The sequence below is a fragment of the Rhyacophila brunnea genome, unplaced genomic scaffold (assembly GCF_057557595.1).
Source record: "Rhyacophila brunnea isolate RB1 unplaced genomic scaffold, BYU_Rbru_1.0 scaffold_4, whole genome shotgun sequence".
In the NCBI taxonomy this organism is placed as follows: domain Eukaryota; kingdom Metazoa; phylum Arthropoda; class Insecta; order Trichoptera; family Rhyacophilidae; genus Rhyacophila; species Rhyacophila brunnea.
The window spans coordinates 17,708,644-17,731,201 of NW_028233068.1; the positions used below are offsets into that span (position 1 = coordinate 17,708,644).

The 22,558-nt window shown below is 36.0% G+C and overlaps 1 protein-coding gene across 1 annotated transcript; it reads right to left on the bottom strand.

Moving 5' to 3' along the window:
• Window positions 1-6,699: 6,699 nt before the first annotated feature.
• Tnks (tankyrase) lies at window positions 6,700-22,237 on the bottom strand. The gene is made up of 22 exons (XM_085953857.1): window positions 21,779-22,237; window positions 17,663-17,887; window positions 17,176-17,271; window positions 16,875-17,082; window positions 16,507-16,651; window positions 16,304-16,412; window positions 16,052-16,176; window positions 15,120-15,404; window positions 14,893-15,016; window positions 14,522-14,701; window positions 13,366-13,600; window positions 13,037-13,202; window positions 12,641-12,860; window positions 12,264-12,496; window positions 11,443-11,697; window positions 9,563-9,717; window positions 9,194-9,354; window positions 8,944-9,089; window positions 8,278-8,554; window positions 7,808-7,934; window positions 7,549-7,705; window positions 6,700-7,424 (listed from the first exon to the last, which is right to left on the bottom strand). Exons 1-22 carry the CDS (start codon window positions 21,969-21,971, stop codon window positions 7,350-7,352), a joined length of 3,897 nt encoding a protein of 1,298 aa, XP_085809983.1. The 5' UTR covers window positions 21,972-22,237; the 3' UTR covers window positions 6,700-7,349.
• Window positions 22,238-22,558: the final 321 nt, after the last annotated feature.

The following is a 22,558-nucleotide window of genomic DNA, read 5'->3' on the forward strand; positions in this document are numbered from 1 at the left end:
GGGAACGAAGCCGCGGAACATGTTTCTTGTACAAAATGCGGACACACGACGACGCAATGTCGCAGAATATTTGCTTGTACATACTTGTCGCCGAAACGCGATAGCCGCCAAAGTGCCAATCTGCTCGCAAAGAAGTTATATAATTGTTGGTAAACTTATATCACTTATGCACGTTACAAACATTTGAAACTCTACGCACGTCCTGAACTGCAAACATTGTCATCAATTTAAATATAGTCTGGGCAGTCCATATCATACAAATTTGCGAGATTTAATCAAAACAACATTCGCCGAGACCACACGGCGTTACTTTTAGTGAAACAAAATATTTGCAAACATGTCAACACGTGCGTTTTCATACGTTTTCCATCCGTCAGAAATACAAAAAACGTGCACATTTGTTTAAAATACTGGAAACATGGAAATTCTAAAAAAAAAATATATAATAAACATTTATCATATTTTTTAATACGTGGATGTATATAATATTATAATTAACATTTCAAAAAAAATGCGGTTGTTCGTAAAGGTTCAAATAGACTATATGACGATCGGGCACATATATGCTAAGAGCGTTTTAGTGTCTATGATCATATCTATGCCATTCCAACATTTATACATACATATTGTATGACAGCTATGACATCGTATTTACACTCTGTGACACCCTATGACACAGGACGCCAACATAAGAAACGGGTTTTTCGAATGACCAATCGTCATAGAGTGTATTTGAAGCATAAGTAAACATTTAAAAGTTCTCGATTATTGTTTTTTTAGTAGTTCAGCATTTTTTAAAGGTTAATTTTTTATGTTTAAAATTCACTGTTTTTGTGAAATACGGGATTTTTACATATTATTGTAAAATGAAAAAAAAAATCCGGCGTCTGGGAAGGAAATTATGTAGATCTTATTTGTCGGGCTACGTCTTATTTATGTTCAATTGCATAATATTTTCGATATTTAAATTTGCGTGTACTTATAATAAAATGAACAGTTTATAAATTTACACTCGTTTACGTAGGCATGTGTAGTCAAGATCTTTCAACATGCATACATCATGTCAATTCACTTACACTAAAAACGTTGTGGAATCGCCATCAAGTGTTATGCCAAGTCCCAAATTAAGATAAGTCTCCGCGTAAATAAATAAACATTTTAAACACTGTTTTAAAGTTGCATATCAATTGTTTGCAAATATTTGTATAAAAAAAAATCATACTAAGTATTTTAAACAAATGTGCACGTTTTTTGTATTTCTGACGGATGGAAAACGTATGAAAACGCACGTGGACGTGTTTACAAATATTTTGTTTCACTAAAAGTAACGCCTTGTGGTCTCGGCGAATATTGTTTTGATTAAATCTCGCAAATTTGTATGATATGGACTGCCCAGTCTACATTTAAATTGATGACAATGTTTGCAGTTCAGGACGTGCGTAGAGTTTCAAATGTTTGAAACGTGCATTTGTGAAGTGATATAAGTTTACAAACAATTATATAACTTATTTGCGAGCAGATTATCTTATTATGGAGTGGGTATTCTACAAAAAGATCATACCATAATATCTTCTGGTTATAATCCAAACAACTCTGTGCAGGTTCTCAATTTCATTAAATATATACATTTAAAAAGGTGAAGTGCCATTGGCTTCAACGGCTTGTCGGTAAAAAGAATAATAAAAATTGTCTAGACACCATCACATGACAAGGCCTGAAAGACAAAAATGTGCTCTAATGATATTGCAATAAGAGTCACTTTGGCGGCTCTCGCATTTCTGCGACAAGTATGTACAACATATTTTGCGACGTTGCGTAGTGTGTCCGTATTTTGAACAAGAAACATGTTCCGCGGCTTCATTCCCGAAACATCGACGTAGATGTTGTGCGTCATGTTGCACGATTTGTTCCCTAGTGAATTCAAGCCTTTAGATCAGGGGGGGCAAACTTTTTGGATGGAGGGCCAAATTCAAGAATTCAAAATGAGCGGCGGGCCGCAAGTAAAATACCATTTTTAGATATGTGTCGCTGACTTTCAAAACCCGTTATAACACTTTTTCATTATGTTGAGAAAATCAACAAAAACTTTTTGAACTACTTAAAAAGGTTTTTGAATGTTTCAGTAGTGTTATAGCGGGATTTGATAGACACATTGATTTTGTTTCATAAATGACAGTTAATCGTAGCGGCTTTTGAAAGAGGCGATTTTTCATGTAGAGATTTTAATAACGAATCCAACGATATATATATCTTAATTATTTCAAAAAAGTGTTATAGCGGGTTTTGAAACTCAGCGACACATGTATACACTATTTTATTATCACGAAAAATAAACATTACAAACAAATTGATGAGAAGAATGAAACTGTTGTACATTTTTTAACATTTTTTTAAAATTCAGGTGTTAATTTTGTAGTTGATATTCTCAAAACTGCTTGTAAATGGGCATCGGAGATATTTGATCGTAAAGAATTTTTATTGAGGTTCATGATCGAAAATGTTTGTTCACATATTATATAGGTTGATCAAAAAATAACGAACATTTTTCTTGCATAATCTTTGAGTTGGTCGAATTTGTCTGAATTAAGGGCATTGTAAAATTTGGAGATTTCTTCACGACGATGCAATTTTCTTATATCAGTGTCACACTGCAGATCAATAATTTTAAGTTGTATCTCTGTAGGTACACTATCAATATCTATTCAAAATGGATCGCGTAATATTGCTAAACAAATTTTGATCTATTGTCAATATTTTTTAAAAAATTATAAAAAAGTTATTCGTAATCAGAAATACAATTAATGATGGCGGGCCACAAAAAAATACCCGGCGGGCCGCAGTTTGCCCCCCCCCTGCTTTAGATCGAGGTTTAAAAGAATACTATTTTATGTAATAAAAGTACTTTATGCTGTCACCAATTGTTTATAATAAATATAAAGGATAATAAGGCTTCAAAATAATATAAATAGATTATCTACGTTTAAGGAATGTTCAGGCTAATGCTTTGAAAATACCATAAAAACTCCATTTTGACCTACGTTGGGCATGTGGGCCGTTAAGCCTCATTATTTGTCCGAAGCGTTGCTTATCATTAAGTCAAGCAAATTTCAATTGTATTTAAATAGTGAATCATTCTAGTGGCGGCAAAAGTGATTCATAGTTGTATTGATACCGATACCTCCGAATCGCCCACAGTATCACTGTAGGATGATTGACCTATATGAGGGTACAAATAAATAACGTTAAATAAAACAACAAGTGAGCAGTAACTATGTTTTTATTATATTCCCGCCATTCCAACAAAGAAGCAATTGAACACTTATAATTAAAAATCACATTTTTTCCTATATACACAATAAGAAAAGTACAGTCATTATATTTATGGTTATGTAATAATTATTATAGTCCAGTATGTAATACAATAGAAAGTACTATCTAAAATTAATCTCTTCAAAGCCTGGTTATGTCAGAAAAATAGCTCAAAACATATTAATGTAAATTGTAAATATAATATTATAAAATAATAAGTTTTCTTTAGTTGAAGTTGCAAGTCATGAATATGACACTGACTGGAGAATTATTATTAATAGATTTCAATTGTCTCCACATTATCAGATAACTATCAGTAGGGGTCATCAAAAAAGTAGCAGTAATGAGATATGACGCAGAAACAACAAAGATTTCTAATATATAAATGTATTACATGAATTTGGCACTAAAATGAGAAAAACAAATTCACTTAGGAAATGGAAAAACAAATCCATATTTCAGTGAGTCTATTCACTAAATACCTAATCAGTATTTATGTATAATAGTGCCATGAATAACTAGGTCAGGGTTGGCGAACCTTTTTGCATATTCGCCGCGGGCCGTTGGTCAATTTTTCAGTTGGCTCATTTTTTTAGGTATATATTTTCACCGCGGGCAGCAGGTTTCCCAATTTTCTCAAATGTAGTCATTATTTTTTTATATGTAGGTAAGTATAATATTCATTTGTAAACCTTTTTTGAAAATTTTTATTGGTTTTCGTTCGCGTGCCATGCAAATTCATCTCGCGTGCCATAGGTTCGCCACCCCTGAACTAGGTGGTACATATTCCCGAATTTTAAATACAAAAGTGTTGCCACTGCTGCGTTCTATGCCGGCGAATAAAAATAATAGTGATGCAAATCTTCCCGGATATGGATTATACACACAACAGATTAATGTGAGAGATTATGTAAAAGCCATCGCTATGGACCTAGGTTTTGAGGCAGGGTACTTTATGATGATCAGGCCGAAAAACCCAAGTAAAACAAAACGCACTGATCATTCTCAAATATTGCATGCACGTAAGAAACTATAATGCATATTATTATGACACAGACGTAACTATTGACAATAACATATTCTCTAACTTTGTGTTTAAGTTTATCAGATAACCTGTTTATACCACACCCAGTAGGGTAAGCCGGTTCCCATAATTTTGTATTGCCTGGTCATACATAATGTAATTTAAAAATTGCATAAATAGCTGAAAGTATCCATAAATAGCGCAGGTCAATGTCTGTTTTTTTAAGTGAGTTGAAGATTGATTTTGATACCTTTTTGGTGACCCCTGGTAACCAAGATATTTGTTAAAATAATATTTTACTCTAAATTTAATCACCGACCAGTTATGGATGATAAAGTTAATTGAAAATTCGTCGCATCTTACAGTACAATATTATTATATTTTACAACGGTTTAAATGATAAAATGTTCACTGTGAAATGAATTATAGTTCAAGATTGATATCTGTATTTTTTTAGAAGTTCTACATTTTGCATTATAGCGCCTGTACACGTGTATGGATTTACTGGCACCAATAGTGTGGAAATTAAACAATTGTGATAATAACTATTTCCACGTAAATGCTATTTGCCTGGTTGTGGAAATTGGTAAACGTCAAAATGCTCTGAGTTCGTTTTTTTCCGGTAGGTTCGCCACTATCATTCTACTGCGCAGGAGCAGATATCGCACAAGTACCAACTGTCACGTGAAGATTCAGAAGCTGCTGAACTTTTTTGATCCATGCATGCAATCTTGCAACTTGTACAATAATACGTGTTTACACGTACATTTTCTTGTTATGTTATGGCCGCGATAATACATACTGTCAGCCATGGCCCCACAAGGGGGGGGGGGGGGTCTGACAGGGCTCTAGCCTGGGGGCCCGGGCTAATGAGGGGCCCGGCGAGGCGAGTCGACCAGATAAGTGAGATAAACACACATCACAAATATGCTTTAATAGTAAAAAATTAGATATTATTTCAAGTTATGTGGTTGTACGATACAATTTTTAATTGTATATCAATACTCGCCGTCTCCATAATAATTCAAATGGATGTATTAAAATACACAATAAAACACTAAACATACACATTATTAATTTTGCCGTGTACACCATTTGGAAAACGCTACTGTAGAGCTTTACACTGCCTTTATCCTTAGCGATAAGTAGGGAGGCCCCCGAAAGATCCTAGCCTGGGGGCCCGCTTCACGATGTGGGGCCCATGCTGTCAGCAGTAAATCCACACACATGTAAACGGGGTATTAACTCTCTTTATTATCCTTAATTATAGATTATCCTAAAAAATTAAAATCACATTATCTTTTTTAAGTCTCAGTTACGTATTACATTAAAAACACATAAGAGTTACAATTTTTCTTCTATAATAATTTATTTATACATAGAATATTTATAATACATTTATTCGAGTTGGCATTTACTTAGAAGAGAATTTATTATCAAGACAAGTTCAATTTAATAACTTTTAACAGAACATGTATTATATTATTTATTATATATTGATAAAAATAGTATTCTGAACAAACACACAATAGCTATTATTACAAGCTATAATGCTAATAGTTGTGAAACAAATAGCAAATTAATTCATTTAAGCCTAGACTGCGAATATTGATTAATATGAAATGTTAACATTAGACTAGCTACCGAACGGTTAATTAAAATACGTATTACACAGAAGAATAGTAAATCACTTTCCATTGGAAACAGTAAAAATAAAATACATTTCCTCATTGATAGCTTAAGAATAATGTACTATCATCTATTGAAGACTGTATTTTTTTTGCTTAGAGATCATTGGAAGTAAATATTCAATAAAAGAATAGACAACCCCATACATTTTTACATTAATAAAGAGTTATGTGTTTCGTCTTTTTAAGCCTACTCCTCCCACTTCATTCGAGTCGAATAGAGATCTTAGAATATTTTCAAAAGACCAGAGATTAAGGGGTGTAGTGCTGCTAATAATTCTAAAATAATATAATAAAATATGTATAGCAATATGATTTTTTTTATTTATTATTATAATAGATTAGTATAATATTGATTAAAGCTTTACACTATTCCATTCAAGTAATTTTTTGCGACCCAGGTGTTACCTGCCGACATCTTCAGGCACTATGTCCACTCATCAATGCACACTAACAATTAATAGAGTACATCTTCATAAATTGGTTATGTAAACGAGAATTAACTGTATTCGTTATAAGGGTGCATTTACCATTGATGAGTGCACATACTACCTGAAGATTCTGAAAAGCGATACCGGGGGTAAAATTATTCGAATGGAATAATATAAACCTTAAATCAATTAGAATTTAAAAAATTTGAAAAAAATCATATTGCGATATGATAAATAATTTGTTTTTCACAGATTTATTCTTTCGACAATACTCTAACAATACATTTAATTTAATTTGCAAGATTTTTGTTACTATGGCTCCGTTAAATATTTTTTTTTTATTGGAGTTTGTAATTGACTTGTAATACTGAAAAAATATTGCGATATGTACTATAAATTATGTCACAATATCATGTTCTGCGGTAATTTTGGATATTATAGTTTTGAGGCCTGTTTCTTACTATTAAATGAATGCTAAAATAATAAATAAAATATGGTTTTATAATGACTGATGATTTTGCCAAACTGCCTGGCAACCAGTGTTTCAAACACTAACAGAGAACTGAGCACCACCCCCTTTAACATGCGAGTACTTAATAAAAATTGAAGAAATCATAGCTTTGTAATCACATGTTTTTTTTTTTCAATACAAGATGACTTGTATATTATGACATAAGAAATGAGATATCCGTCATGACGATTAAAATTTAATCTTTCATTATGGTGTTTTTCCTGCAATATTTAGTAAAAATAAAAAAAGGTCAGCTATCCGCAAATCTACAGCACGAAAAAATAAACTTCACTCATAAGGTGTCATTACTGCCATTCTAAGACCAAATGACAAATACAGATCTATATAAAATTATCCATCTTTTTATGTGTGGCAACAGATTTCGTTTATGCGGGTTGTTCGTTTGTGTTGCCGTCTTCAGGCCGTGCTATTTGATACGTTATCAAATACTCAGGATACGCCTGTAAATCAAAAAATATAATTTAGATGTATGTTGCCTATAAGTACACATGTGCGATAAAGTATGTAATGCAAACACTAATTTAGAAGAGTATTTTTACTGATTATAAATGTAAGTGCACTCGCCTGTTCTCCTCGGTAAACAACATACTCCGGGAAGCAGAGTCCACCCTGACTGGGACGACCGGCCACAGAATGGTGACCAGGCGGTGCGTGTGCCATTTTCATTGCACTTAAAAGGACGAAAGATCTACCCAGGCATACTCGGCACAGCAGCAGTTGCCTGAAAGGGAGATGTTAGTTTAATGAAGTACAGCAATATAACAACAGTCACCGTTACGAATGAAGAAATCAACCACAATGTAATAAATGTCCACATCCTCACCTATGACAAGAGTAGCAACTTCTGTCTTTGTGAGCCGGACAGCCAGTTCCGCCTCCCATGCCGTACACATATTGATTACTCTTGGACGAATGCTCGGCAAAATAAATTCCAGCTCCAAACATTCCACCTGAAATGTAACAAACAAACAATATTGAACATTGATTTACCATATAGGATATGTTTTTAGCTAAAGGCTTGACGGATACATCATTTCATTCATTGATTGGCCAATTGGTATGAAGCGGGGATTTTCAACCAATGAGCAGACATCAAAATTGAACGTGTGATAATAAGTACTATTTTTACGTGCATAGATGTATCTATTGGCACAGTGAAAAAAATTAAAACCTCTTTGATATTGAGTCACCATTGATTAATCTAATTTACTGCGAGTTATTCAACGTGAAAATTTTCCACTAAGTATGCAGTAATAATTATTTTTAATGAGAACTGTATGTCACTCAGCCTACCAATATAAGCATGTCTCTCATCGAAGCCTTTCTGCACGATGGCATTGATGAATGGCGAGCCGTGGAAGAGCATCCTCTCGCCCGAGCCTCCGCTGCAGGGCGTGGATATTGAGGCACTGGCGTTAATGACGGACAAGGGCTGTGAGTGGGTGTCAAGGGCAGCGGAGACGGGCGGCCCAGTGCCAGATGATGCCAGTGCGGCGGCCGCCTCTTCTGCAATTTCTTTACGTCGGTGACGGTAACGCTCCCAAAGGCGGCGATTTTGCACTTTCTGGATCTATTGATTGGAAAACATGGGTATTGTAATAATTTTACAATATAAATAATTTTCTTACACCACAATGAGTCAGACAGTAACACGGAACTGTAAATTTCGATCGTAGTGCTAGTTAATGCTCATACTTCGAATACAATATGGTAAACTGCAGAAAATGATTATCGCAATATCTACTTTTTAAAATATTTGATAGATTTCATTGATAAACTTATAAGGAAAATAAAATGAATAAAATCAAACAGACTTCTGACAAAACTGAACAGGATAAGTTAAGTCAGTGTTTTTTCCACAACCGTTATAGCTTTCAGAAATACTGAGTCACATAATCAAAAACGAAGCAAGCAAAAGCATTTAATTTTTTGATGAAAAATGTGGTCACATGGGCTTACCCTGATTATGCTATAATGTGAAAACATTCCACCGGCGTGTCCCAAGTCTCTGTGGCTTCTGACCGAGGCTTGCATCTCGGCTTCCACAGCCACAAACTCAGGCTCATCCCTGGCGAGTTCAGCTACCATTGTACCCGCATACCATTCTATGAGAAAAGAAAATATAAAAGTTCGGCAAAGCCAACATAGTATGATGATGAATCTAAATTGACTTTTATTTTAATTTGACCGTTATGATGAGAATACTGACCTGGCGCACTGGCTCGTTGTTTGAGCCCTCTGATAAGTCTGTGTCGGTGCCCGTATGCCGACACCCCCGCCTGTTTCAGATCGTCGTGTGACATCTCATTCAAAATGTCCAAAGTGATCTGCTCTCGTTCTAGCAGATCCGTCAAATGCTCCAGACCCAAGCTGTAATGAAAGTGTTTTATTAATCCTACTACAGTGGCTCTGGCACGCATGGTTGCTTGCAAGTTGCACAATATATTTTAAAGAACTTTCTGTAGTTACGCCTAAATGTCCGTCGTCTAGATGGCGGTGCCAAATCATTTTAGTCCCAGTATTTACGGTGCTAACTCAGAATTAAATATATCATTATAATATTGTAACTACAACATACTTAGCCAAGAATGTTCTAAGGTTATCATTTTCAAATGTAGAAGCTGCCGCCCCGGCCGCCTGACCACATTCAGCTCTTGCTCCCAAGGAATAGCACACGGATGAGGATGACATTGAACTATTTGCGCTGCTCCCTCTGTATGTTGAACTAGACAACTGAAAAACAAACAGTTTATTACATTGAGGTTATGTATTGCGGCTTATACACACAACATTTAAAAGAAAGATTTTTGAACATATATTATTTTGAAAAAAACACTTTCTGATATAGTATATAATAACCAATAGAAAAAATCTTTTTTGAAAAAAGTAAGACACCCCGACGGGGAATCGAACCCTGTATCTCCCGAGTATACGCCTCATCCGTCGCATTACCATTATGCTACGGCGTGACATACTAATAGCGAACAAATTTTAACTATTGGTCAATTACTATACCTACCCATCAGCGTTCCTTCCAAATCAGCTACTTTGGCAATCGATTTTTGTTTCTTAAATCAAAGTAGGTATATATTACTATTACTTTTGATTACTAACCGACGTCGTGGAATTTCTACAATATTTTTATAGATGTAGCTACTTGCACTTGCTAATAATTTATAATTAACTATACTAACTTATACCTACTTTGATTTAAGAAACAAAAATCGATTGCCAAAGTAGCTGATTTGGAAGGAACGCTGATGGGTAGGTATAGTAATTGACCAATAGTTAAAATTTGTTCGCTATTAGTATGTCACGCTGTAGCATAATGGTAATGCGACGGATGAGGCGTATACTCGGGAGATACAGGGTTCGATTCCCCGTCGGGGTGACTTACTTTTTTCAAAAAAGATTTTTTCTATTGGTTATTATATACTATATCAGAAAGTGTTTTTTTCAAAATAATATATGTTCAATAATCAGAATGATATATTCTTAAATCTTGTGAATTATTCGTTGAATAAAAGAAATAGTTAATTATAAATTATTAGCAAGTGCAAGTAGCTACATCTATAAAAATATTGGAGAAATTCCACGACGTCGGTTAGTAATCAAAAGTAATAGTAATATATACCTACTTTGATTTAAGAAACAAAAATCGATTGCCAAAGTAGCTGATTTGGAAGGAACGCTGATGGGTAGGTATAGTAATTGACCAATAGTTAAAATTTGTTCGCTATTAGTATGTCACGCCGTAGCATAATGGTAATGCGACGGATGAGGCGTATACTCGGGAGATACAGGGTTCGATTCCCCGTCGGGGTGACTTACTTTTTTCAAAAAAATATATGTTCAATAATCAGAATGATATATTCTTAAATCTTGTGAATTATTCGTTGAATAAAAGAAATAGTTGATTAGAAAGATTTTTTTTTAAACAGAAGAAATCCATTGATGCAACTAAATCATTTTGCAGATAGAGTGCTAAGCCATGTTGTAAATTGTCAATAACGCCTTCCTGCCTTACCAAAGTCAATATATATATTAAAAAAAAAACATAAAAACATTTGAAGAAACAATATATAGTACCAAAGGCTATGAATGCAGTATATCTGCTTTCATTTTTAACAATGAATGTTTCCGATAGATTTTAAGGATGTACTGATGTGACCGTATTATAACCACTCGAGTTTATGAGCAGACGTGTCAGTTCCCAGTAGCTGATATATTATTACCAAGAAATATTTCACTCGGCTCGGATGTGTTATTGAATCTTTCTAAAGAGAGCGATGCTCTATCCCTTATGATGAAATCCCGTGGAATGTTACAAGGTTAAACGTGAAAGGCGTGGCGAAATATGATAAATGATATGACTCTATACCCCAGGAGTGAGTGAATGAAGAGTGACAAGGTAATAAAGAAATTTGATGAACGTAATGGTAAGGTATTTGCACTTACTGGTAACGACAGTGTAATGGTTCCTCCGCTAGGCATCATGACAGTCTCCATGGAAGCCGTAGCGCTGGCTGCAGAGGCTGGCAGTTGTGGTGAAACTTGAATTTGCTGAGTAGTATTGGTATTGGGGACATCTTGAGTGCTGGCTGACACCATCATGGCGTCTTGAAGTAAACATCGAACGTCTTCAGCCGAACTTAAATCTAGTGCTGTTTGATTTTCTTGATTCTTGAGAAATGGGTCAGCTCCATGAGCTAACTGTGATGCAAAAAAAGAATTAGATCATTAAATTTACATAGGTACATTTTACAATCACAATATCATGGCTGCGATTTCATAGTGCCAATAATGTAGTGTAAAAGACAAGAGTGGAGGTCGGCGTCTAGATGTGTATATGACAGAACGGGGGGATATTTAGCTCCGGATATCACCCCTGAGATATTGATAGTATCATTGAAAAGGTTAAAAATATATCAACAGTTTGCATCAAAACCTTCCACAGCAAACATCACGGAGATACTATCTACGGAGACGAATTATTGAGAGCAATATTGTCTTTATCAGTTTATGATAATAATGATGTCATCATATATTTTGATTATTATCTCCCCTATCAGAATTAAAAGTAAAGTAAGAAAAAAATAATCCTCCTAGCCAGAAAAAATACTCCTAGACTGCGGCAAGTTTAACGTGAAGTATGGCCGTTTCGAGAACTACAATCCTGACTATCCTTTCATAATATATCGCAGCGCCACGACGGCGGCCATGACACTTCAACTAATAATTTTCGCACTCTAGTATATTTGCGATAATTTTAAGCCTACCAATAAAGCGCATAGTTGCGTTCTCCCCTTCTGTGCGGCCTCATGCAAGGGGGCGAATCCCCATTTGTCAGTGGCATTGATGGAAGTGCCGCACCGAATGAGCAGGGCAGCCACGTCAGCGTGGCCATATGAAGAGGCATTGTGCAAAGGAATGAGTCCGCCCTTATCACGGGCGTCCACTTCGGCTCCACGCTCCACCAGCCACTCTGCTACTTCCAAGTTGTTATATCCAGCTGCAAAGACAACATTTATAACTTCTATATATTGTCAATCACACAATAATATACAATCCTGTCATATTTTATATCATAACATGTACCTACATAATTATTGATCACACTTAATGTGATGTGTTCACAACAAAAACATATTTTTACCAGCCAAATGCAACGGTGTCGAATTTCTTCCGTGTGCATCTCTGCAGTTGATATTGCTAGGTGTAAGAAGCCTTCTCAGCCTGGGCAGGTCTCCTCTCTTGGCTGCATCCAATAATGCAGCATCCCCTCTTAGAAGATCTGCCGTTTCAGCATCACCATCTCTTGCCAGTTGGAGAGCTGTCAGACCATCACGATTCCTTCTTGAAGGGTCAGCTCCGTGCTAAAAATATGTATTGTGATCAAATTCTTTCCAGTTGTTAACTTAAATACAATTTATCAAAAATAGAAAGCTATATGGCTCTCTCTTCTCTGACAAATAAATACAATATGAACTAAACTTTTCAGCATTTTTAAATCGCATGCATAGATGTAGGTGTTAAAAAAAGTTCTTCACACCTTCAAAAGTAGCCTAACAATGTCCGCTTTCCCTTTAGCCGCCGCCTCATGCAACGGAGTGAATTTCCACAAATCTGCAACATTTACTCCAGCCCCCGCTCGTACCAGCAACTCTGTCACTTCGTAGTGACCGTAAGAACATGCATTGTGCAACGGTACCAAGCCGCTGAAAGACAAAAATATAATATATAAGTCATATAAAATCGATTTAAGGAAAATATGCAATATTAGTATGTATGTATGTATGTATGGAAAAATACTATAAAAAATTTGTGCCTGATTTCAGATCAACAACAGACTTAAGTCCTAATTTTAAACAGATATCTCACCCTTTATCCTTAGCATGCACATCTGCACCGTGTTGCAGTAACATCTCTACAACTCGGACACGATTATATCCGGCTGCAAAATGCAAGGGCGTGCTGTGTCTACCATCCAAGTCACGACAGTTCACCAAATGCGGCCACACACGAAGCAGTCTTCTCGCCGCATCCGCGTCTCCTGCTCTTGACGCTTCGAGGAGTCTCCGTTCCGATTCTGCACAGTTCGTTTCTTCCCGAGGTTCTGAAAAAAAGATAACAATTGAGACATTGATGACAGAAAGTATATTATGAAATTTAAAGAGACAAATTATTGTGCTATAATAAATGTTCAGTCAAACCAAGGTGCTAAGTTGCAAGCATTGAACTCACACTTGAAATGCATCCTGTACAAAGCACTAATAAAGCAAATTATCATAATGAATATGTAAGAAACTTGATGCATCACCAAGGGAAGAATGTTGGGCTTATCAATGTGCTGCATGGTATCTTTGGACCTCCCGATTCACTGCGGAGCTTTTAATTACTTTTTAATTACGATATTTACATAACATGCTAATTATATCTAATGGCCTCCTAATCAGGACACAAAAGGTGTGGCGTTCGCGCTGTAAGGATTAATAACACAGTCAGGGTGGAGGCAGGAATATAAGTTGTACGCTTTACACGAGAGAGCTCACACATTGTACAGTCTACTAATTCGGGGTGCCTTAGATAGCTGAGCCATGTACATATAAAAGAAAGTTCAATCATGGATAAAATCTGACATTCGGGATGCTGGAAAGCAAACAAGGAGCTAGTTGACCTCGTACACGATAGAAGGATGTGTCGAGTCGGATTTGAAGACCTTGTTAGTTTAAAACTAGATGTAGATTTTAGATATATCTGCATAGAGGCGGATGCTGGAGAATGTGAAGAGAATCAAATAGGGTTGTAGCATCAGGAAGAAGAATTAATTTATCAAGAAGTAGGAAATATATAATCGTACAAATCAAAAAATTTCATTTTAAGTTTCCTGTTGTGATTTGAATAAGTAGACTTTTTAGTTTATATTAGTACTATCTTATCAATAAAACAGGGGAGCCAGTCACGGTGGAGTGTTATACTAGAAGATATTGTTAAATGTTCACCCTTTCATCACAAGTATAAATTAAATGCGACGAACCTTGCAATACGAGAGCGGCGGCCTCTCCCGCCAACTGCGGCGCGGCGTATCCTTGCAGACTGACCAAAGAGGCATCGGCTCTGTGGGCGAGTAGGAGGCGGCAAGCAGCCGCTGCATCCCGTCGCGCGCATCGATGCAGGGCTGTTTGACCCAATCCATCTAGGGCGTTCACTTTTGCACCTATAATCATAACAAGATCCAACAATTAAAAACCAATGAAGGCATAATAATGTACCATACAAGAGGTTGAGACGATATAGACTAAATCGTGTCTGTGGGCACGGCCGGGAATGCAATTTTGATGGTATTTCTGAGTGAATTAAATTGGTGTTGGGACGAATGTGTGTCTAAAAGAAAATAAAAATACTAACCATTTCTTAACAGAGCGTCCATAGCATCTAAATGTGAATGGTCTGCCGCTACATGCAAGGGTGTCAGGAAATCTTTATTCTTCTCATTTAACCGGCCACCCTTTCTGATAAGCATCTCCATGACCTGCAGAAGTTAAATTTATTAATGAATAATAGAAGTACTTTCTTTGAAAGACGTGTATTTAATCAATATACTACAGTCAAATATTCTAATGTTTAATATGTACCTGTTTTCTTTTGGGATACACACTAGCCGCAGCACAATGCAGAGGAGTATCGCCGGTATAAGGATGAGCGAATTGTATGACGCCTCCCTGAGGCAAAGCGGAGGGCAAGACGTTGGTAACCGCACCCGGGGTCGCTTGGCCGTTCCCAGCAGGTAGAGACTGTTGAGTGGTGACCGTCACACATGACGAAGAAGAGTTGTTGCCTGCGGAAGAGGTGAGGGAGAGAGTCGGAGGAGACACAGCTGCACCTCCGCCGGCCGGTGAACCGGGACGCAACTCGGTGGCCTATAATTGAAATTATAAATAAAAAATTTATTACAAGCAGACAAGATTTGTTCTGGTTTATATCTTGAAAAAATAAAATATATTGTAACTTTCAGCAGCCAGGGCTTATTCATGAATTTAGACTAATAACATTAGGCTGAAGTGTTGCCACTGCCAATTTAGTACCAGGTTTCTAAAAGTCATTCATTCATTGGTTTGGATCAGTGCAATTCAGGCAGTACAAAAAAAACCAAAGTGTAAAACAAAACTTAGATGAGGTACGACCTCTCGACTAAACATCTAATACACGTCTCATAAATACGGCTATTTCACGTGACAACTTCAAATGCATATCGCATATGTCCGGCATTTACAGGAGCCACTTTTCATCCTTAAAATCAGTGCCAGCTTGTTGTCTATCCATTACTACACACTCCTTTCTTACATTCTTCACTGTGGTTGCGATTGCAACCACCTTTTGATAGTCTAATGCTTCACTTTAACTATTGCGACCAATATATTTTATTCAATTATGCAAAAAAAAACCCTTTTGGAATATTTTCTCTGATAATATTAGTGCATCACTATTATAAGTCACTACGGAAAGACTTGTAGATGAATCTAATATAATCGGATACCCTGCCAAATAGTCATCATGTATAAAATACCTGAGGAGGAGCTGCCGGGCCAGGCGTGAGAAGTAAACAAGCGGAATGGCTGGACAGGAGTTTCTTCACGCGAGCAGGATCGGCCATTCGACATGCTTCTAATAGACAGTGTCCTCTGTATTCAGCTGCAAACGAAACTGTCGCATGAGAACCCAGAACACCGTTTTCAGTAGACAAAAAAGAAATTTGACTCTTATCCAGATGCATAAGAATTTGCAAAATTGCATAAATAGCTGTAGGTGTATTTCTTACCAACTAATCTCTCTTGAAGATCACGAGTAGGAGCCACATCGATGGCCGATTTTCCGTGACAGTTTAACTGAGTAGGATCTGCCCCTTCGCTGAGAAGTAATGAACATACCTGAAATGAAAAAGAATATTTTTTTTAATAGTACAGTTATATCAGTTTAGAGAGTTTACATTCATTATTGATAAAAATTGAAATAGATACTGACCTCGACTCGTGACTTGCTAGCTGCCTCGTGTAAGGGGGTAAAGGCCCACAGGTCGTTCGCATTCACATTGGCTCCCTGCTTTATCAACATTTCAGTCACTTCAAAATGACCATATGAACAGGCGTTATGCAGCGGAACAAGACCTCTGGTACAAACAAAGAAAACTCATTAAAATCATTGCATGTTGCAACATACTTAACATCATCATTTCTATCCCAAGACAGACCATATGGAGCATGGTGCCTCATAAAAAATACTATTTGTGGGATGGGTGAGCCTGTTGTTCACCAGTTAATTAAATTTTAAAATAACATTTTCGCCATGTCCTAATATAGAGCTACATAGTTATAAATAAAAAGCTGGTTCACCCTTTATCCTTGGCGTGGACGTCAGCCCCCCTTTGCAAGAGCAGGCGGACAGCCCTAGCTCTGTTGTAGCCGGCAGCCAAGTGCAGCGGGGTGCTCCTGCGGCCATCGGCCGCGTGGCAATTCACGGCCAGCGGGGTCAGCAGTGCACTTAACCGTTCTTCACAACCCGCCCTGGCTGCTTCCAATACTTCTTCTTTGCGGTATTCACCTGTTTTTAAAATAAGTTGAGTAATAAGTATGAGTGTTTCAGTGTTGAATGATGTAATTAAATAACAGTGTATTGAATATCAATAGTTGTTACCGGTGAGTACAGGTCTGGTGACGGGATCGGCAATATCCAAAGCAGTCTTTCCCTCCGTGTTGCGAATATTCGGGTCGGCTCCATGTTGCAATAGTGCTTCGCGAACAATAAAAAAACAGATTGTTATACGAGCGAGATTAAATATAATTTATAAACAGTGGGCGCAGGACCATTAAATCTGTGGCAACTTATTTACTCTTGACAGGCAATGGCCAATCATCTCGTAGAATTTAAATTACTTTATTATATTGCTCATAAACAACTAAGTATTTCTATTAAGTTCAAGTTCAGTTGAAAATAGTTTAAGTAAATCTTCAAAAAGGGCTTGAAGTTAACAAAATTTCAATGATATTTCAGAGTGAATCGAATATAAAAGGGCAATGTCTCATAACTATGAATGTATCAAAAATCAGTGGTTACTATAAGACCAATAAAATCCATAAACTGCGCTGCACAGTTCTTAAAATAATATTAACAGAAAACCTACCAATGCACACGTCAAGTTTTCCTTTGGCAGCAGCCTCGTGCAGCGGTGTATAGCTCCAGTTGTCTCTGGCCGAGGGCGGCGCCCCCGCACCTAGCAGAAGTCTGACCACGTCTGCATGGCCAAACGAACATGCATTGTGTAAGGGGTGCAAGCCGCCATCGTCACGCGCATTAATCGACGCCCCCGTCGCCAGAAGATATTCAACTACTTCTCGGCGACCGTAACCTGCCATTTATAATAACAAATATAAGGTTAAGTGTGAGTAAAATAACATTAGGAATAGACATAAAAAGAAAACCAAAAATTAACGCCATCCCCAATAGTTATAAAAGGGTTGGCAGCGCAGCTGGAATTCACCAGATGCTGAATTTAACTGAAATTTTAATCTCAAATTGCATGTAAACTTGTATGTTCAAAATAAAATGTGATTTTGTTTTGTATAGCTTACGAGTTTTTAAAAATGTTGACACACTTCTTCATTTTTATATTCATGAGAGTGTGCATGCAGTATGTCTCTTGAATATATCTCATCAAATTAACCTACTTATAATGTCCATACACGGATCTTTAAAAAATATAAAAACTACTCTTGTACATTATCATCACTAGTCGCACAAAGAGGTTCCTAACATTTTTTTTTAAAGGAGAAATAGAAGTCCAATCACACATTAAAAAACAACATGTGAACTGGTATTCAAAACTGAGTACCACAACTTCTTAAGCGGACACATTATCACGTCATGTCTATCATAGATGCGGTTTTGGAATCTCAAAAGATATCAATTTATTTTCATTAATTTAACTCTTCAGTTATATACTGAGAAAAGATACTTGGCCGATTCTTCGACATACGTTTTACTTTTGCCATAAAAATACTCTCATAATGAAAAAAAAACTATGCGGTGAAATATTTTCTAAAATAAAAGCTCCTGTAACTATACAACTTGCTCTGATATCTTGGGAAATGATAAACATTGTGTACTTATAGCTGACATAAAAAGACATAAAAGAAAAATAATTCATAATAAATCTGTCTCACAGAGTTATAAAACAGTAGCGTAGTAGTAGTGAAACCATCACAGAAACACCCAGGCTTGAGAAAATCACAATCACATATTGTAACTTCATCAGGAATCGAACTCAGATGTACCATGTATGAGAAGCCAGTGACTTATGCATTGGACTACGGTAGGTACGTATACAAACACAACACGAGCATTTTCCAGTATCTGATCAAAGTTTGCGGCAAACACAAAAAATCGAAATGGCTGATTCAGAGTGGAAGACAATCAAGAAGAGAATAACCCTATTATACCAATGAAAATATTGTTCTTCCTTCATATGGTTTTCAGATTCCGATGTTGTCCACTGATGATATTTCAACCATATTAACACAGTCAGTGCTCAAAACACGCCTGGCGTGTGGCCATTACAGACATATACATTCACTGCTGACCAGTTAATTATCATCATCGGCACTACAACCCAATGTGGGTCTTGGCCGCCTCCAGGAAACATCTCCACTCCCCTCTGTCTGCCCTCCCCTCCACCGCCTTAGTCTCAGGGATGCTGTGTCTCTGTCTATACAGTCCAGCCACCGCAGTCTAGGTCTCCCGACCCTCCTTTTCCTTCCTGGTCTAACCAGTTAATTACCACATTTAATTATCATGCTAATTGCTACACGCCAGGCGTGTCTTGAACACTGACTGAGTTGTGGTAATTAACTGGTCAACAGTGACTGTGTTAAGAGTGGCTCAGTATGAGTATTTCGTCTATGTAAGTTCAATACCGCCTATGAGCCAATATGTCCAAAATATGTATTTTTGGCACTCTCAGTTGAACGGCACAAGCCGCATTGATTGGTGCATTAAAATTTTTAAATTGATCAATGGATATTTGGACTCAGTTAAAATCAATACCCGCGTATGAATTATCCATACTAAGGAAGCAAGCAAGACTGCGTATATCCCCGATCCAATACAGTGGACGAACGGCGAGTTGCGGCAATAACGCGTAAGGTCCAACTGATTTACAGAATAATCCTGTGGCAATTAATTTATAGTAAAAATATATTTTCTAATATAAAACAGGAAGACACAATAAACTGCATTTAAATTTGTTTTTTTATCTTTTTTTATTGATGAAATTGCAAGGTTTTTGTCCCTCCTGAACATTTTGACAAATGGTTCTTCCGCGGTATTAAACTTACATAGACGATATCACACCTTAAGTATACTAAGATTTTAGCTCACAAGCAGCGAAAATGGGCCTCCACAAAGGTAATTTATCAATATTCCCTTGTTATTGAATGAGATTAATACCGAATGCAATACATGCATATCGAAATAATTCTATCCCTAGTAATGAATTGTTTACGTTTATTGACTATATTGAAGTGGGGTATCAGAAAGATAAGTTTATCATTTATGTCGCAGATGACATTTGCATACTACCAAAACAATAGGTACATATAAAATATTCACATTATGAGCATGTCCGAGATATTCAATTATACTGATTGTTAACGCGTTGATACACAATATATCAATCAACAAGGTTTATTATACTTCTTTTCCTACTAATTTGCAGCAGTACTCAACCTTTCTGTATTAGTCTTCCCTAATTCTAATCATCTACATGTAAAACTCTGTTAATATGAATACGGTTAATTCTAAATTCGCTGTAAATCTAAATATTCACTAAAATACCATCCTGTGAATATAATATATAGATATAAGTAGTATTGTCAATTCGAAATTTGTAATATGAAATAATTTAGAAGTCCCGCTTTACTAAAATATTCGATAAATCAAAATAACAATAATAAATTACAAAAGATATAATTTTTTTTGCTAAGTACATTTTATACCTATTTCATAATTTGGAATGCTTTTCGAATTCGGTCCCATTGATTTCAAATTAACGAGGTTTTACTGTACTGAGATAAGCCTTCCATTTTTCGTCAATAATGATAGTTTCAATACAACATTAGCCCCAAAGAAAGGTTGTTAGTAATGAAATCAATTAATCTATTATTATTTTCTGTTTTACAATCCGTGAAAAATAAATAGAAAATAGAATATTTTCTGAAGTGGTGTAAATTTTGTCATCAATATTTTGTTTTTATCAAACCATTATTATTACCTAATATAAAAGATAATGTGGTACCTCAAAAATAAAACACATGCCTGTGAGTGAGGCCTTGCCAAACTCACGACCACAGAACAGATTAATAAATAGAATTCAGATAGGCTATAATACCCCACCCCAATACACTAAATTTTGAAGCAGGTTTTTGAATGTGAGTGTCCTACGAAAATCAAACACACATCATAGACAAGCAATAGTGTGTGTTGCAACCTTCAAATACACCAATATTGAATGAGCGTCAGTGCATAAACCGAGAGCGGTTGTCAGAATGAACTACAAGCTTAGAATGACATATTCTTAACACATGTTTATGTTTATCCTATATTCTTCCACACTCGAGATCGTTTGCCTGTTACTCTACACCGTATTTCAGTTCCCATTAATTACGTGTTCCCTGTTCAGGACTCACGATCAAAGGCTACGAATTAAGTTAACAAATTCACAATATGGTATCATGGATTGCCCCTAAAAAAGACATTAGCCAAGAAGTTGGTTAAAGAATTACCCTTTGTAGGTTGGATTTTTTTTGTTGTTTTTTAGAAGTTTTAAAAGTATTACTTTAACGATGCGGAGTGCGGTATATTTATCCAAGAACCATGGAACTTGTAACATATTTATTTTAATAAAAGAAAGCAGAATGCAAAACAGCACATAGATTTTTACCAAAACATTAATGATAAATATGTAGGTGTATTTATTTAATGCAGGAAACAATTGACAAACCTCTTTACTTCCATAATAACATTTCACTCGTACTTTGGCATTGTTAACGCAGCGATTGCACAATTTGTGTGAAGTTTAAAATAATAAGCATCCATGAAAAAAAAAACAAATGAACGTCAGATGTCATTCATGTCGATAGCTGTTGTTCGATTTCCAAAATTGTACCTATATACTTTCCACTCCTTTCTATAAACAGATTTTTTTCCTATAAACTTTTATTGTAATTTTAGGATTATATTTTACCTGCAGCAAAGTGCAGAGGTGTAGATTTCCGTCCAGCAGTGTCCCTGGCGTTTACTGTCTGAGGTGTGACTAATTTTTTGACACGAACAATATCTCCTGTCTTGCATGCTTCAAAGAGTTCTCTGAGTGGGTCTACTGGGGAATTAGGCAGAGAATCAAGGTTGGAAGCCAGAATTGACCGCCGTCCAGACATCTCTCCACTTTATTGCACTTAATTTTGACTTATTGTGAATGTTTACGACATCATAGGCACTATCGCATATGTTTCAGATATAGCAATAGAAGAAGTCGAAGAAGTAGTCCAAAAACTGTCCATCGATGGCAGACGCAGACATTGGACAATTGGACTGGCTGCTGCAGTTGGATAAACTGATGAACCTTCAAATAATATAATAATTCCGAAATATATTTTTACATGAGTTGGTATAAAACCATTTAAAACACACTTATTGTCACTACAAATGGTTTATAAATAAATATAACATATTATTATATTGGTTTATTTATTAACAAAAATCTTGGATTTTGGTGCAATATTTAAATGTATCCAGTAACAATACTTACACATAAAAGGTAGTGATGCATGTAGCGCTATCAATTCCATTAAGAAGTCCAATATTTTACAAGCAAGGCATTTAGCGTATTGTGTTAAATGAAATTCGTAATCGAAATATTAAAAACAACTGTAAATACAAAATATCAATAACTTTCATGCACTTATATTACAGCATCCAGTTCTTCTAGGGATGTTTTTGTATGTTTTTTTTTTGTGTGATGATG

Excerpts from the sequence above, each read along its gene's own strand:
- Tnks (XM_085953857.1), bottom strand. The coding sequence starts at position 21,971 with ATGTCTGGACGGCGGTCAATTCTGGCTTCCAACCTTGATTCTCTGCCT. Across the intron at positions 12,497-12,640 it reads GACACCGTTGCATTTGGCTG|CTGGATATAACAACTTGGAA; the intron begins GTAAAAATATGT and ends TTGTCTTTGCAG. Across the intron at positions 7,425-7,548 it reads TTGTTTACCGAGGAGAACAG|GCGTATCCTGAGTATTTGAT; the intron begins GCGAGTGCACTT and ends TTTGATTTACAG.